At 38.9% G+C, this 17,326-nt stretch overlaps 1 protein-coding gene across 2 annotated transcripts in view; it reads right to left on the minus strand.

Annotated features, from left to right (window-relative positions):
• Positions 1-5,558: 5,558 nt before the first annotated feature.
• The window catches only part of TAF15 (TATA-box binding protein associated factor 15), a 29,290-nt gene continuing 17,522 nt past the window's right edge, over positions 5,559-17,326 (minus strand). For both annotated transcript variants that reach the window (XM_043903011.1, XM_043903012.1), the window contains exons 8-16: positions 14,193-14,227; positions 13,559-13,591; positions 12,167-12,276; positions 10,846-10,975; positions 8,859-8,951; positions 8,170-8,251; positions 7,968-8,056; positions 7,225-7,861; positions 5,559-5,890 (exon numbers count right to left, since the gene is read on the minus strand). In XM_043903011.1, the coding sequence (XP_043758946.1) occupies positions 5,851-5,890; positions 7,225-7,861; positions 7,968-8,056; positions 8,170-8,251; positions 8,859-8,951; positions 10,846-10,975; positions 12,167-12,276; positions 13,559-13,591; positions 14,193-14,227 (1,249 nt within the window). In that variant the 3' untranslated portion in view covers positions 5,559-5,850. The remainder of the gene's footprint in view (positions 5,891-7,224; positions 7,862-7,967; positions 8,057-8,169; positions 8,252-8,858; positions 8,952-10,845; positions 10,976-12,166; positions 12,277-13,558; positions 13,592-14,192; positions 14,228-17,326) is intronic.

Here is a 17,326-nt window from a genome sequence, read left to right on the forward strand (position 1 = left end):
ACTCTTCTCAGCCGTCCGGATCTGCTGGGGCTGATTTTGGACACCATCCAAAATGTAAGACCCCTCCTTTCTCTCCTCCCTTTCTAATGGGATCTCTAGATACTCCCACTAATGGGGGAAAACAGATTTATACTCTCTACCTCTTCAAGCATTTCTCACCCATCTCTGTGTTGTAACTGACATCTGGCTCTTAAACGGGCCTCCTCTTGAAATAGCAGATGTTGTTCCTCCTGCATTCCTTCCAATGTCACAATGTCCTGTCATTGTTTCCCTGAGGGTCTTGGCTCTCAAACTAGCTCTCCCACCCTCTGCCCACTTCCCTATTTCCTCTCATTCACTGCCTGAATCTTAGTCTTGCTATCACCATCCCTACAGACAACCCTCCTTAAGCTCCTCGGTCCTTAAGCTCAGCTACAAAGCCTTTTCCCTTCCAGTTACTCCAGCTAGCCATTTCTGTGGCCACACTTAGCCCTCGTCACCCCCAGGAATGGCTCCATCTCCAAAATACTCATGAACATCTGTAATATTTTCTGACCCAATCTCCCATCTATCTAGCTCTTTTTAACCCCACTACCAGTCCTTTGAATCTCATCAATCAATAACCCTAAGCTCTTGACTTTCCTACATTCTGTTAGCCAGCCCCCTCTCACTGTATAAATTTCTACTCAGCCCCGATCCCATCCATCAACCACTCTCCTCACTAGTCTCATACTTCCACTAGCATCTCTCTCCCTGACTAGTAAAACTCCCAACCCTGAATCAAATTGCCTCTGATCCTATAACCAGGTTGCTGATTATGGTGGAGAGAATTCACACACCCGCAGACTGGTTCCCCGAAAATACTTGCCTCCTATCTTACTGAGCCCTTATTGCTCTCTGGCAACTTTATGGGTGCTGAGTGACAATACTTTCCTATTTCCTACAAGTTATTTCAAGCGTTCTCTGTTCTCGTCACATTTCCTACAGTCTCTTCAAACTTTCTATCACATTACCTCCTCAGCTCTCAGTAGACCATTATTTCTCTTCAGGGAGGAAAAAAAAAAAAAACACATCAGATGAAAATTACCCCAAATACTTGACATCTCTAAGAATCCTTAAAAAAAAAGAATCCTTATACACAGTAGTTAAGAGCATAGGCACTAAGGCCAGACACTCTAAGTTAGTATCTGATCTCTGTAACTTAACTAGAGATGTGATACTGGGTAAGTTGCTTAAACTTTCAGAGTCTCTGTTCCTCAATGTATCTTCTGAAAGCCCCTTCCAGTAGCAATCAAAATCATTTACACCATTCACCTCTCCTGTGATTTCATATTCAAAGGGAGTTATTTTTCCCGATACCTCTTTGCCTCATAGCATTGTTACGAGAATTAAATGAGTTAACACACACTGATTTCTTATTAAGTGCTTGGTACACAGTAAGCTCCCAATAAATGTTAGTCATTTGTTACTACTTTTATCAGCATCTGCACTTATTCTTTCCTCCGATTACCATGCAAGAGGCACTCTTCCTCTTCTGAGGCAAAATCCTCCAGTGTTCTGGATGCCATTCCTTCAAGGAATTTAAATACCAGTTATCCCCACTTCCTTCCAAGTAGTACACAAACATGATCAATTCCCACCCATCTTAAAAATAAAAACCTGTATCGCTGGTCTACATGCCTCCCCTTCTTACCTCATCCCACTTCTAATCACCCTTCATAATCAAGGTTCTTAAATCGTTGTTCACATCACCGGTCTCCATTTCTCTATTATTTATTACCCTACTTCAGTTTGGGTTCAGTTTTCTACCAAAACCACTTTTGCTAAGGCAGCGATTTTCAAAAGGGGTAATTCCTCCCCACCCCCTGACCCCACCAGCCAGGGCCATTTGGTAATGTCCAGAGACACATCTGGTTGTCACAACTGGAGATTGCTACCAGTGTCTTCTAGAGGGCAGGGATGCAGCTAAACATCCTATCAAGTACAGGGGAGCCCCCTACAACGAAGAATTATCCAACCCAAAATATGAGTAGCACCAAGGTTGAGAAATCCTGTGCAAAGATAATTTACAACTCTATGTTGCTATATATAACGAATGCTTCCTATAGTGAAAGTGAAAGTCGCTCAGTCAGTCAGTGTCCAGCTCTTTGCAACCTCATGGACTATATACTCCAGGCCGTAAGTCCACGGAACTCTCCAGGCCACAATACTGGAATGGGTAGCCTTTCCCTTCTCCATGGGATCTTCCCAACCCAGGATCAAACCCAGGTTTGACTGAACCCAGGTCTCCGGCATTGCAGGCAGATTCTTTACCAGCTCAGCCACAAGGGAAGCCCAAGAATACTGGAGTGGGTAGCCTATCCCATCTCCAGTGGATCTTCCCCACCCAGGAATCAAACTGGGGTCTCCTGCATTGCAGGTGGATTCTTTACCAAGGGCTCTCTGGGAAGCCCCTGGTCTTTATATAGCTTGGCCGGCTTGAGAACCTGACACCAGTCGTTTTTCTCTCCTTGAAATCCACTCTTGCCTTGGGCTCCACAGACACCTCACTGGTCATCGTCTTCCGTATCTTCTTCTTTTATCTCTTAAATGTTGCTATTTCTCAGAGTTTCGTCCTAGGCTCTTCTCTCTCTACAGTCTCCAAAACCATCAGAATCAAATGAGGCTTTTGATTTTTAAATGTGCCAGGCCTCATAGATTCCATTGTTTTGGATTGGAGTCCAGACATCTTTCGCCTTGTAAAAATAAAAAAGTTCCTAGCTAATTCTAGTATTCACTGAGAATGGAAAAACCACCACTGTCTTGCTTTATCATATCCCCTTTCATCCCTTTAATTACCATTTATAATGACTCAAATCTGTAATAGATTCAGTCAGTTTTTATCGAGTACCTACCTATTCTGTGTCTGCTACTGTTCTAGGTACTGGGGTAGAACAGTGATCAAGAGAAGAGGTTCCCTGCTCTCTTGGAGCTTGCATTCTAGTGGAGGAGAAAAATTAACCACAAAAAGATTTCATGTAGTGCTAAGTACTATGATGACATTACAAGAGGTGATGTGTGACTGGAAGAGGAAGTATTATAAATAGGAAGGCCAGCAAAGACCTGGGAGGGAAGGTGCAATGGGACCCAACATTGTGGTGAAAAGCAGTCAGCCAGGTAAGCATGAGGAAAGAGAATCCGAGACAAGCCATATATATAGACACTAAAGCAGAAGCACATTTGGAACCATTAAGAACTAGGACTGCTGTGATTAAGGAAGGCTAACATAGATAAATGTTCTATGAGGTCACAGAGACAAAGGCCAGATCACACGAGGTTCCGTAAACCAAGGTAAGGAATTTATAGCCTACATACAATAGGAGGTCATTGAAAGGGCTTTAAAGAGACATGACATACAATACTGTTGGCTACTGTATGAAGAATGGTTTTTAGAGGTCCAAGACTGTAGGGGGAGGGGACCTATTAATGGGCTGACTGCACTTACCAGAGACTATAGCTCATACTAGGATTACAACTAAGAATACAAAGATGGTTTCAAGCCTTTATTTTAGAAGTAGGATTAAAAGGACTTGCAAGTATAGAATGAGTAAAAGAAATCAAATATAAGTTGTAAGTTTTTATCTGATCCAACCTGGATGGGTGGTGAAGACTGAGACAAGGAATGCTAGGAAAAGAGAAACTGATTTGGAGATGTTCTGTTTGGTCCCAGCAGTCTTCAAAAAAGTTATGTTCAACACAACTTAGTGGAAAGGTCAAGTGGGCAGCTGGATATAATCCAGAGTTAAGGGAAGACAGAACTGGAGACACAAATTTGTAGTCATCACCATATTACATATTTAAAGCCACAGCCTGAATGAGTTCACACAGGATAAAAGTGAGTATAAATAGAAGGGGATCAGAACAAGCTGAGAAACTTCTAACGTGTAAAAAGCATGAAGTCAGCGAAGGAAAAGATAAAACAAAAGGAAGTTTGCAGAGAAAGAAGTCAGTAAGGAATTAGTGGAGCGTAATGTTGACTTCTGCTGTCCTCTTGAGTTGCCACCTGATATTTTGGCTACCTGATGAGAACTGATCCATTGGAAAAGACCCTGATGCTGGGAAAGATTGAAGGCAGGAGGAGAAGGGGACGACAGAGGATGAGATGGTTGGATAGCATCACTGACTCTATGGACGTGAATTTGAGCAAGCTCCAGGAGTTGGTGATGGATAGGGAGGCCTGGTGTGCTGCAGTCCATGGGGTTGCAAAGAGCCGGACACGACTGAGCCACTGAACTGGAGTTGCAGACTTGCACACCCAGTTGCCTACTGAATGTCCCTATGTGAAAGTTTCACAAGTGTCAAAAATTCTACTTACCCACAACTGAATTCATTTCCTTCATCTTACTCCCGTTTCCTTTTCCAGTGTTTCCTAAAATTTTAACAAGCAGCACATCTACCCAACTGCTCAGACCAGAAACCTCACTCCTCTCCCCACTACTTCTGACATCCAGCCAAATCCTGTCAAACTTCCCCATTCATTTCTCAAATCTATTATCTCCTTGTCCAGTCATTATATGAGCTCAGACCAGTATCATCTCTCACCTGGTGTACCACTCTGTCTCCAGTTCAACCTCTCTACAAGGCAGCCAGAATTATCTTTCAGTTGATACCACTCAGGTCAGGCCACTCTCCTGCTTAAAATATTTTAATAATGTCTCCATATGGAGGCAAGGGGAAAACAAAATGCAAGGACCTTATAGAGTTGATTTACCTCTCCATCTGAACTTTTGCATGCCCATTCTTAAATTCCTTCTTCCAATCACAATCTACTACATACAGTTTTCAAGTGAATAGCCTGTTCTTCATTCTGTTAACTCTTGATTTGTTCATGTCAGTTTTCTGCTGGGAACATCATTTCCTCACCCCAGCCTCTTTACGTAACCAATTCCTAGTCTTCTTTCAATACTCATCAAGCCTTCCCAATCGCACTTGACTGGGTTAAGTATCCTTTCAACCAGCCATCAAAGCACCTTGCATTTATTCTCAATGGAGCACTTATCAAACTATATACTATCTGTTTGCTTGATGAGCAATATGTCCAGCATCGACGCAGTGCCTTATCCTTGGTAAGGGTAGGAAAATATTTTAAAGAATGTCAAATGACATGCTATGTACATTGATACCTTAACCCTGGTTTTTCAAACCCTAACTCTTCTACCTAGTTCTTGTACCTCCATATTCCCAGCATCTAGAACACTCCCCTAAATAAATGATTCTCAACTGTAAACTAACTATATCAAAATCACCTGGTGATCTTAAAATAAGATTCCCAGCTCTACCTCCCGACATCCCACCAATTTCTAATCCAGCAGACCTGGGGTGAGACCTAGGAATCTGGAATTTTCACAGCCTCCTTGGGTGGTTCAGACACACAGTCATGCTTGGAAACTACTATTTTTAACGGAGTAGGAGATCAATAAATATTGTTGGAAATAACACTTTAATCTCATGAAGTAGAATTCATTTCCTAATTCTTTAGGGTTCAAGTCTGCTGCAGTTGCACCCTAGGTGTGACAGAACAATGCACTAATGTACAAAAGTCCACAAAACAAGCATTCTTTATTGCAGTATTACAAAACACTTTTCCATTTTGGCAATATTTTACAACGCACTTAGCTTCAAGAGTTGAGAAGGAAAAGGCTGAAAACTAAAGGGGGATATTTCAACTGACATTTCTAAAAGAAAAACTGTCCCCACCCTCCCACCCAAATAAAAATTCAAATGTCACTTAATTTCACTACCCAAGAAGAGGCCACGAGGAAAGCAGCAGGCAAAACTCTGGCAATTTCTCTATGGATCATGTCAGAGACAAAGGAACATTCAAAATAGTCATCAGTATGGTCGGTTGCGCTGATCATTTCTGTAGTCGTTTCTAGGAATAAAAAATAAAGAGCCAGACTAAATTCTAATTTTCTACCAAGAGGAAGCATCAGACACTTCTTCAGGATGCTGTTGACTAGCATCTGCTTGACAAATTTCTATAAGGATGACAATATGCCTAATATAGTTCTCTACTTCTAGAAGGTGCTTACTAAATGTCTAATTTACCAGCTTTAAGACACACAAAGTTCCTAGAAGCTTTGCTATGACTAATTCTCTTAAAAAAATTTTCCATCTAGAATAAAGACTCTAAACCACTGTGGTATTTCAGGTTGGAGACCTTGCCATTCCAGCACTCTAGAGAGAGTAGATTATTGGAATAAGCAAGCAAACACCTTCACATAAGAATTTTGGATCTGCCACTTAGTATGTGATCTTAGAAAAGTTACCTAACATTTCTTATTCCATAAAATGCTAAGTACATCTACCTCTGGGGTTGACAAAAGGACTGGAACTCCAGTATACAAAGACACTTTCTCATGATTTGCCACACACTAAGAAGTATTCAGTAGATAATAATTACACTAATAGGTAACAATTATTCAGTGATTACCATGGCCAGCTGTAATATAATCTAATCCAACTCCACAAAATAGGGCTAAAAGCCATTAGTCCTATTTTACAGATGAGAATATGATGCTCCAAAGAGTTAAGTAACTTGCTTAAAGTCACACAGCTAATAATAAGTGGTGGAGCCAGGATTTCAAAGATAGTCTGTCTCCAAACTCTGTGCTCTTAACTCTATGCTATACTAATTCTGGCTGCCCTATACTGTTTCTGACATGGAGAAGCTTAGTACAGTAATTGAAGTTATTTTATTTTGCATCACTGGTTACTCAACTCTTTCTTGTCTCTACACCTTTTACATGCATCACACACTCCCATCAGTACCACCAGTGATTTTTAATCTGGAAAAGGTGTTAACAATCTCCAAAGAAACAACTGCAAGGTAGAACATGTGACTGAAAAAGCACACCCCTCTAAAAGGTATGCTTGCCCCACACTTAGATTAAAAATCCCTGATTTACACAGTTTCAAATCATCTCTCAATCTCGATTATCTTTAGCTATAAGGAAGAATGCACACACCTATCATACACTATTCAAATATAAAGATCACAAGTAAGAATTTCCCAAACAAAATAAATTTTGGATATTACTAAGTAGGGAACTAAATGGATCTTCTCCATCCTAACTGAAAGAGTTGACAATGGGAAATTCAAGTTATAAAAAACTGGACAAGAAGAAAACGTGATGAAAGGGGCTTAGACTCTAAAATCTAGGAGCAGTGAGGTAGAAACGTTAGCAAACACATTCTAATACCTACCTTCCTCCCATTTTGCCTCCATAGCCACCTCGGTCTCCTCCGTAGCCTCCACCTCGGTCTCCTCCGTAGCCACCACCACTCCTGTCTCCTCCATAGCCTCCACTTCGGTCCCCACCGTAGCCACCGCTACTACCACGGTCTCCTCCATAACCGCCCCCACTTCGGTCTCCACCATAGCCTCCTCGGTCTCCTCCATAGCCTCCTCGGTCTCCACCATAGCCTCCTCGGTCCCCTCCATAGCCTCCTCGGTCCCCTCCATAGCCTCCGCTTCGGTCTCCTCCATAGCCGCCGCTTCGGTCCCCTCCATAGCCGCCGCTTCGGTCCCCTCCATAGCCTCCGCTTCGGTCTCCTCCATAGCCGCCGCTTCGGTCTCCTCCATAGTTGCCTCCTCGGTCTCCTCCATAGCCCCCACCACGGTCCCCACCATAGCCACCTCCTCGGTCCCCACCATAGCCACCCCCACTTCTGTCCCCACCATAGCCACCCCCACTTCTGTCTCCTCCGTAGCCACCGCTGCCACTTCTGTCCCCACCATAGCCACCCCCACTTCTGTCTGCACCATAGCCGCCTCGGTCTCCACCTCTGCCCCCACGGCCTCTGTAGCCCCTCTCTCCACCATAGCCTCTTCCCCGGAAATCTGCAAGGTAGAAATGAAAACCAGTAAGGCCAGCAGAATCATGGAAAGCCTGCTTAATGCTTGTCAGAAGACGGGAAGCAGGCAGACGCCGCTAAGGCTAACCCACCTCCTCCTGAGGGACGGGAGTCCTCTGGTCTGGGCTCATTGCACTGGTTGCAAGAATTCCTTCGAGCAAAGTTCATGTTTCCACAGGACCTGAGAAAGAAGGGAAACTAACGCTCAAGTTTCCAATGGATTCGGAGTCCCCTCTTGCACCTTCCAAATCCAATCCCAACTCCTACATCCACCAAAATAAACAGGGTACTTACGGATTAGGGCAAACCCAGTCCCCACTTTTGGGGTCTCCGCCTCTCCCCTGAAAGCCTCCACGGCCTCTGTATCCTCCACGGCCTGGGGTAAGTAAGGAGGAGGGAAGAATCAGTAGCAGATATGAACAAAGCAGAGGAAAAGCATCAGATGAAAGAACTAAGTGTTCATCAATAACTGCGCAGCTACCCCAAAATCAACCTCTTATGGCAGGACTCCATGATTCTTTGACTTGGGCTTTACTTATTCAGTCAACGTAGGAAATATGGAAGAAGCTCCAAGACGCACATTATAGTTCACTAAAAATGCACTAAAAATCTTCAAAGTCCATTTTCTACAGTACCCTCCTCAGTTTGAGAATCTCAGTAATAAAGATTAGGTGAGAAGACATATTCCAAATTTAAGAAATGAAGACACAACAGAAATAAACAAGTTGGCAGTAACTGTATCAGGGAACTCACAAACGGGTCAGATTAACCACCAAATTAGCCATCAGTTAAACAGTCTGCCTCCTAATGTGAAACAAATTGCATTATATAGCTTTCCAAAGGGATTTCTAGAACCTTTTCCCATCACTTTCTTAGTTGTTATGACACTTTATTTACCTAATCTTCTATTCTGTATCTCACTTTAAGACAGAAAATCTAAACCCTTTGTGTAAACCCAAGCCTGTGAACAAGAAGAATCTTACCTCGCCGCCCACCTCCACTTCCACCTCCTCTCATGAATTCAGGTCTTCTGGTGGCAAAGGACACTTTAATGATATTGCCATGGAATTCTTTTCCTAAAAAAAAAAAAACAATGAAAATAGCTTTGAAGAAATGATACTCCATATCTCCACCTCTCAACAAAAGACAAAACTGCCTCGGAAATTTTTAGTTTCAGAGAAATAACTGACATGTTCTCACAGAAATTCAAACACAGTAGCGTTCAAGAGTCAAGGTAACTGTACTAGAACATGACACAATCTACTGAATAGAACATATTTATCACTGGGAGACAGTCATTTCTTACTGAGCAAAAAAAGCTAGTGTCTAATCATTTTTACATGAAAAAAGCCAATGAATGTAGTATGCTACCATTTCTTTTTTTAAGAGAATGAGAGTATGTGTGTATGTGTGTACATGCATGCACATGCACACATATGCCCATTCATACACTGACCATTGTTGCTTAACTCTCAGTAGGTGAAAAGGCAGAAAGGAAACTCATTTTGTACTATATACTCTTGGTATGTTTGAAGTAGTATCTTTAAAAATAATGTGTGCAATTGTGATTATTTATATACATATACACATATTCTGCTTTCCCAGGGCCTTAGAGATAAAAATCAATCTTTTCACTTTATGTATTAAACAAGAGAACAGACTTATCAGAAAAAGGTGCCCAAGGATTCATAAAATAGTTAGAAATCTAGGAGTCTTAGCCCTCTCAGCAAAACTCTTAACTGCTATGACTGGCAACCTTCCACAATGTCAAATGGTATAGCAAGCTCTTTGACATAGGAAACAAACCACAGATAAATATTTTTAAAAGCTCTACAAAAACCTGGTAATTAAGATCTGAACTATGGAGTCTCTGTTAAGAGCCTCATTTGCCCTATGAGGGAAAGACACAGTCATTGTTTTAACATATTATAAGCTAAACAGTTTTACAATTCACAGAAACTATGAAACAAACAGAAAAGTGAGGGAGGATGGACCTAGCCTTTCAAAAGCAGGGTCTGCTTAGTGCAAAAAATTAAAATGCAATTATGTATTGGAAGACACAGGTGCAATAATCTCGGAACTGGGAGAAACCACAAGTGCCTATCAATCAGGTACAATTTACTTCTTCAGAGACAGTGCAGCCCAACTGCCTGAGTTTGAGCCCTAACTCTGCACTTCTGTGATCTTGGAAATTACTTATCTTCTCTGTGCCTGAGTTTCATCATCTGTAAGATGGTAATAAAAGGGTACATCTTACAGGGTTACTGTGAAGATCTGAGTTAACGCACATAAAGTTCTCAGAACTGTGCCTAGCTCATAAACTACAGTAAACATGCAGTGTTATTCTCCTGCATTGGCAGATGGGTTCTTCACCACTAGCACCACCTGGGAAGCCCCATTACAAGGTACAACAAAAACAATAAGTTTACAACATGGGGAAATGACTGTGATAAGACGTCAAGGAAAAAAAAGCAAACAAAAGCATGAGACAAAACTACATTTGGAGTGGAATGATAAAACTATTTTAAAAATACATTTTAAAAAACTGGAAGAAACACCAGTAGTTTTCTCTATGTAGAAGACTATGGAAGCTTTACTTTCTTCTACTATTTCATGTTTTCTTATTTTCAGGGGGAAAAAAGTCTTATTGTACAAGTCTTCTAAGTACATATTAACATTGCATTTGAAGAGAAATTAACCTAAATTTTAAAAGAATATAGTCAACCAGGCCAACACTTTACATTTCTATGAGGGTGGCCTCAAGCACAAAGTATGACATTAGGAAATATTTTAGACAAAGAAACAGTTCATCTCACTTCTAAAGGTATGTAAGAATTCTGGCCTGTAGTCTCAATAGAATATCTAAAAAAGTAAATATGAAGATAATCATTGTCTACCAGAACATATTTTGACTTCAAGACCAGAAAACATTTATCAAAACCACACAGAAAGTACATGAATGAGGTATACCATCAAACCAGTCAATGGCTGCCTTAGCTGAAGGAGGGTCATCAAACGATACTGTTGCCTCCCCTTTTGGCTTTCCTGTGTCCTTGTCTGTGTACAGATTTATCATTGGTTTTCCAGTCTTCTTATTTGTCTGAGGAACAAAAAAGCTGGTGTTAGTATTTTAAGAAAAAGTGATGAACCACACAGATAATCAAAAATTTATTTTTTTAAAGGAATTCACATATCCATACTATAAATACTACCAACTTAACATAAAAATGAAGTTATCTGTAGGTTCTGAAAAGGAAAATTCTAAAATACATTAAGTGAAAACCAAACTATAAAAATGATACACATTATACTGTTTTATCTATATATAATTCCCTCAAACCCACAAAAAAATAAACATAATGCTTCATATAAACATTTACCTTGTAAATCTAAAAAAAAAACAAAACTAAACAGGAAGAACATTGACCAAGCAAATAAATTACCATTAAGGCATACACACGATTTGGCCGAGAAGGGAGTGGAAGACAAGAATTTTTACTTTTTGAAACTATGTGAATTTTTTTTTAACATATTTAATGTGTTAATAATAATTTCTTAAGAAATGTTTGCTCCCCAAGAAAAAAAAATAATTCAAGTAATTCCATAGACACCCAAAAAACCCTGATTTCAGGCAAATGCTACAATCTACTAACACTACTCTAAATGCCGCTTTCTAGTTGAAGATGAAAATATATGCATGAAACAGACAGTGTACAAGACACTTAAGTACAATAAAGTTATGAAATAAAGCATTACTATATTAGGCAAATATATAGCAGACATTATATACCAACATAAAAAGTTGTTAATAATAACTTGGGTTTTCATATGTTGGTATTTCAGAATATAAAAATGCCACACAATTTCATTTGGTTCTCACAGTTTTAGGAGGTAGGCAGAGACTATGTTTAGAGTACTAAGATTGAAAACCAAAGCTGTGGAGAAGGAAATGGCAACCCACTCCAGTATTTTTGCCTGGGAAATCCGATGGGCAGAAGAGCCTGGTGGGCTACTGTCCATGGGTTTGCAAAGAGTCAGACATGACTTAGCAACTAAAAAAAAAGAAAAAAAAGAAAACCAAAGCTGTGGAAGGCTGCAGAAAGGTAAACACAAGCAAGGAATAAAATCTTTACGTATTTAGCAAATTTAGCAAAGGCCTACAGCCACGGGTGAGCACAAGTGATAAGAGACAAGCGATACTGGAGTGTGGACTTCTTACATAATCTATGTATCTTAACCAGAATATGTTAATAATTATGAGATTTTCAACATAAGCCAACTTCTTACTCACCTTGATGATTCCTATTTGTTTAAAGAACTCCCCCACTTGATCTGTAGACACACCCTCCCCAAGTCCTTGTACAAAGATTGTGTTGTTATCTGAATTATCAGATTCTGAATCTAAAGGAAAAAATATATATATGATTAATTTTACATACTGCTTAGGTTTAACTACATCCTGTTTAGTAACCAAGAACAGTAATTTACTGTTCAACTATTTCTAAGACCAAAAGGAAGAAGGACCAATACAGGAAACCTCTTATGATAAACATGCAAAGTGGTCACAGTATTTGTTTGGTAGGTCAATTCTTGCAATTAAACTTCATGAAAAGTGGCTCAAGTCCACACTCAGACTGATTAAGGAAGATCTTATAAATCTTACTCTTCAAATTCAGATACAGGACTCAAGCTCAGGAAGAGATGAAGAAAGGTAGTATAAAGTAGCATTCCTTTCTTTGGAGGGCTTCAATTCTTTCTGGCTAATCAATACTTTTAAGGTTCTCTGGTAGAAATTCCCCAAATCTGACACTATAGACTTCCAAGCAAGCCAAGCAGAATTGCCTATTTCCCATTCATTATAATAAGCTTTATATAAACTAGAGGGTATAAATAAGAGACAAATGATACTGGAGTGTGGACTTCTTACATAATCTATGTATCTTAAGCAGAATATATAAATATTTATGAGATTATTAGAGGCACCTTGACACACACCTTACCTTACTCACATACTTTTGGATTAGTACAACAAAGTAAGAAAGATGTACAAAAATTCAGTCCATCAAGGGATAATTCAGAAATTGACATCCATATAGAGTACTTTAGCATCTTAATAAAAACAAAAGTTCTGATTTCAATATATATTAAAATTTTTTAACTCAAATTTTTAATATCTAAATCGTAACTTTCAAAATGCTCCAGGTAGCCATGAACCTCATTTGAAAATAAAAAGGCACATGAAATTAGTGACCTCTGCCCAGAATAGGACAATTCTCTCATATGTGATTTCAGGTTTCTTAGGCTCATTAAGCAGACTATTAATCCAACATATTTTCTTCAACACAGCTATTCTAATTCCCCAATGATACGAATCCTCTTGTACCTGATTTGTAGTCATTAAATAAATAATGCTAATGAGAAATACAAAATCAAGTGTTTCTTCACAAAAACAAGAGGAGGGAGCAGGGGAAAGCACAAACAGTGATTTTCCTTAGCAAACTTTCCAAACCCCTTGAATTTTTCTTGCTGGAACATCTTTAAAAGTGAAGCTTCCTGATGGCAATACCATCAAATCAAATCTTCCTCCTGTACTAACTCCTCCAAACACACATATTCTTCCTTTGAAAAAATGGAAAACTAACATTTCCTTAATGGCAAAGTCACAAACTATTATAAACCTTACCAGCATCTGGTCTGGGTCCATAATCCCTGTGACCTAAGGGAAAAGAAAAGAGAAAGAAAAAGAAAGCTATTTAAGGCGACTCATTAGAAATCATTTAAAACAATAACAACCAAGGCATGAAAAGTCAATACTTTCAAAACCCTTGTAAGTAACCATCACAGATTTACAAAGTAAATATATAAATTAAGTTTTATTAAAAGTTTAAGAAATCAAGATGAATGTCAATATTCCCTTAAGCTTGTCCCAGACGGCACCAGCCACTTTGGCATTATGCTAGTATCACTTTTGTTAAGCTCTGGTTGTGAAGGCTGATTGGAAAACCCTAGTAATTTAAAAACACCATGTCAGCTACCTTTATTAAAAAACGTTATTGACAAAATCCAGTGACGGTCTCATTCATTGGTCACCACAGACTCTCATGCAAATTCACTGTGTAGAAACCCATTGGACTATTTGAGATCAACTCTGTCTTTTTAATATTTTGAGATAAATATGTACATAATTTTTTTAAGCACACAACACACACCAGCCTCAACAGAATAAGAAAGGGCTTAGACTACGTCTGCGGGATATTGGTGGCTTTTAGATTTATATAGCATTTCCACTGAAACATTTTGGGATACTCAGCACTTACCACCAAAATTTTTGAAGCCACCGCGGTCACCACCACTGCAGAGGAAAAATTGAAGAAATGATTTCTTCCTTAAGTCTCTAATGTGCTGAGCCCTGGGCTCAATCTACACTTAACTGTCTCAAGTAGAGTGCCCAGGAAAACAGTAGCACCTCTAACTTTCCAGTAAATTTCATTTCATAGACTTCAAAATGTTGTTTTCACCTAGATGTTTTCCCAAGGATCTATTTCCACATGGGTGCCTTTTCAAGAGCATTAGAGAACATATCTAATCTAATATACTCTTACTTTAAAATCTTCCCAACCCCAAGCCAAAGGGATTCAAACCAACTTAAACTGAAGACACAACAGGAAGAATGCTAAACTAGAGCAAACATTCTTTCCAAGGGGATATTTTTGTTAAATATGAGAAAAAGGAAAAGGACTAGAAGAATATAAAGCAAGGTTAAAATTTTGACAGAATGGGAGAGGAAAAAGCTCGAACACTGTTCTATTGTGATATCAAACAGTGGGTTTTAGGAGATGAGGAAAAAAAGCGAGGTACAAATACACACAAAAGTGAGCCTGAATGGAAGCAGTCTTAAAAATTCAAATCATTCAAATACCTAGCAAAATGAGCACTAGCAGAAAGTATAACTTTAAACTGCCATATGCTAGATCTCATCACAGAACTGCTGAAATTCAAGCTACCCAGTGCTCTGCACACCAATCAGGAGACTATATCAGAGACAGAATGCTACATACTCCACAAGAAAGGACTTTAAGTGGCAATTTCCACTGCCAGTAAGTCAATGCCCCTTGTGTGCACAGCTTTATATAAGAAATCTCTTATCAAGGAACTCTTTAAATACTCATACATTAAAAGCCTGTTTCTCTTAACTGAACCATGTAATCCTCTTAAGATTCATGTGCTGACATTGATATAAAAATAATCAAAAAGTTTTCAGATGGTGATACCTAATTTTCTACTACTACTCATCTTCTACTATAACCCAAGAAACTAGTCCAATATACTAATGTCCCTTTAATAATAACCTTGCCCTCGAGACAGGTTTTCTGAGCCATCCTGAGAAAAATCACTCTGACTAAATGAGAAAGAACTTTTTAAGTCTATTCTAACTACCTTGATGTTAAAAAAAAAAAAAAGAACTCCCTTGCAACTGGTATATAGTTATAGACACAAGCATCTCAATTTGCTATTAATTTTTACTTGATACCCAGAAAATCTAAAAAGGAGAATAAGCCTATTTCAAGGCTATGCAGACAAAAAGTGAAGCTCAGGTCTTTCATGTGCATAGTTTCCTATTGAGTATCTAAGACCTCTCTTTCAGAACATTACCCAAGCCCTCCCATCAACCCATGCTTCTAAATGGCCTTTTTATCACTGCTTAGCTCTTCAGTGAAAGGAAGCCAAACAGAGTTCTGAGATTAAATGGCTAAAAATATTATTAGAAACAAGGTATCTCAGATTTCTTCAAAGATGATCATTAGAAATGATGAGAAAAGAACTAGTGAAAATATAAAGCCCATATTCCTATGTCAGGACATTAAAACACCCAGGATAAAGTTGTTTTATTTTTTAAATAGAAATTTTTCACAACTAAGTGCTGGGAGAGATACCACTGAATTATTTTGCTATCACCTTAACCAAGAACCAAACTGTTTATATCTGGCTGCAGTGGGGGGAAAATACACAATTTCATACATCATCTAGTTCCTATAATATCTATTCTGGCCAGCAATACAACTTTGAACAAAAAAGGGGGAAAAAAAAGAAAAAGGACATAATCCCTGTACAATATAAAGGATATAAAATAAATATTTGAATAGGTTTATAATTTCCTATTCCTCCATATAATAATATTTTAACTTAAGTCATCATTAATGAGCACTTTGAAAATTCAACAGCTGAACACTTCAAACACACTGGCCATAAATACGGAAACAGAATAAGTCTATTAAATAAGTACCAGTCTTCAAATTAAGAGACTCAGGGTATATAATCTTAACTATCACTAAACAATCTTGAAAATATAGACCAGTCAGTAATTCTCCCTTGGCTTCTGTTTCCTCTTTCACAAAATAAGGGTCTATACCAGGGATCCCCAACCTCCGGGCCAGGAACCAGTACCTCCTGTCAGATTAGCGGCAGCATTAGATTAGAAATAAAGTACACAATAAATGTAATGCACTTCAATCATCCCCAAACCATCCCCCTAATCCCCAGTCCATGGGAAAAATGCCTTCCATGAAGTCAGTCCCTGGTACCAAAAAGGCTGGGGATCGCTGGTCTACATCCTTAGTATCTGAAAGGTGGTCTACAGAATAGCAACAAAGGCAGAGCCTAGAAGTGTCTCAGAAAAGCGAGCGCACCCAGACCCACTGAATCAGTATCTACATTTTAATACGATCCCCAAGGAGTTCATATGTATATTACAGTTAATGAAGCACTGGTCTAGATAATCTATACTTCTCTGTGGGACTTTCTTTCAATTTCCAGTATTTCAACACTTTTCTTTACTTATTAACAAAGTTCATTAATTACAGTTCCTTACTAGGAAACATATTATATTAAATACAGTAAACAAACCTCAAGAAGTACCACTACCAAATCAGTTAATAGAAGACAGGCCTTTGGTTATGAATCTTTCTTTGAAATTTACAGTCAAGTTACAAGTCCCTTTTCTATAAACTAAGTTAAGGCCTCGCTAGCAAATTAAGACACAAAGGCATACGAACATCTGAGTCAAGGTGTTGCCACAACAAATTTTTTCTCCTCCCAGAAGAAGCAAAACTGTACAAAGAATTCCTGAAGAATGTTTTAAAGTAAAAAAGTAGAGGTATTTACTAGAGATATAATATAACCATACTCAAATTTATGACTGAGTGTCCCCTGCATAAGAAAATCAACTGTATATCCTTGACTCAACTACAGAAATGGCTGTCCCAGGTTCAAAATGACGAGGCCTACTTAAGGGTAGACTGAGGGTTCCTTCACTGTTACAGCATTACATATTTAGAGAAGACAATCAGATTTTAACTTCAGGTGCTTGTCAAGAAAGAAAATGTTCTTCGACAGAGTCTCTTATTTCCAAAATTTAATTTTTTTTCAAAATTTAATTTTTAAAACTCCAAAT

This window comes from Cervus elaphus, chromosome 5, assembly GCF_910594005.1.
Source record: "Cervus elaphus chromosome 5, mCerEla1.1, whole genome shotgun sequence".
Lineage (NCBI taxonomy): Eukaryota > Metazoa > Chordata > Mammalia > Artiodactyla > Cervidae > Cervus > Cervus elaphus.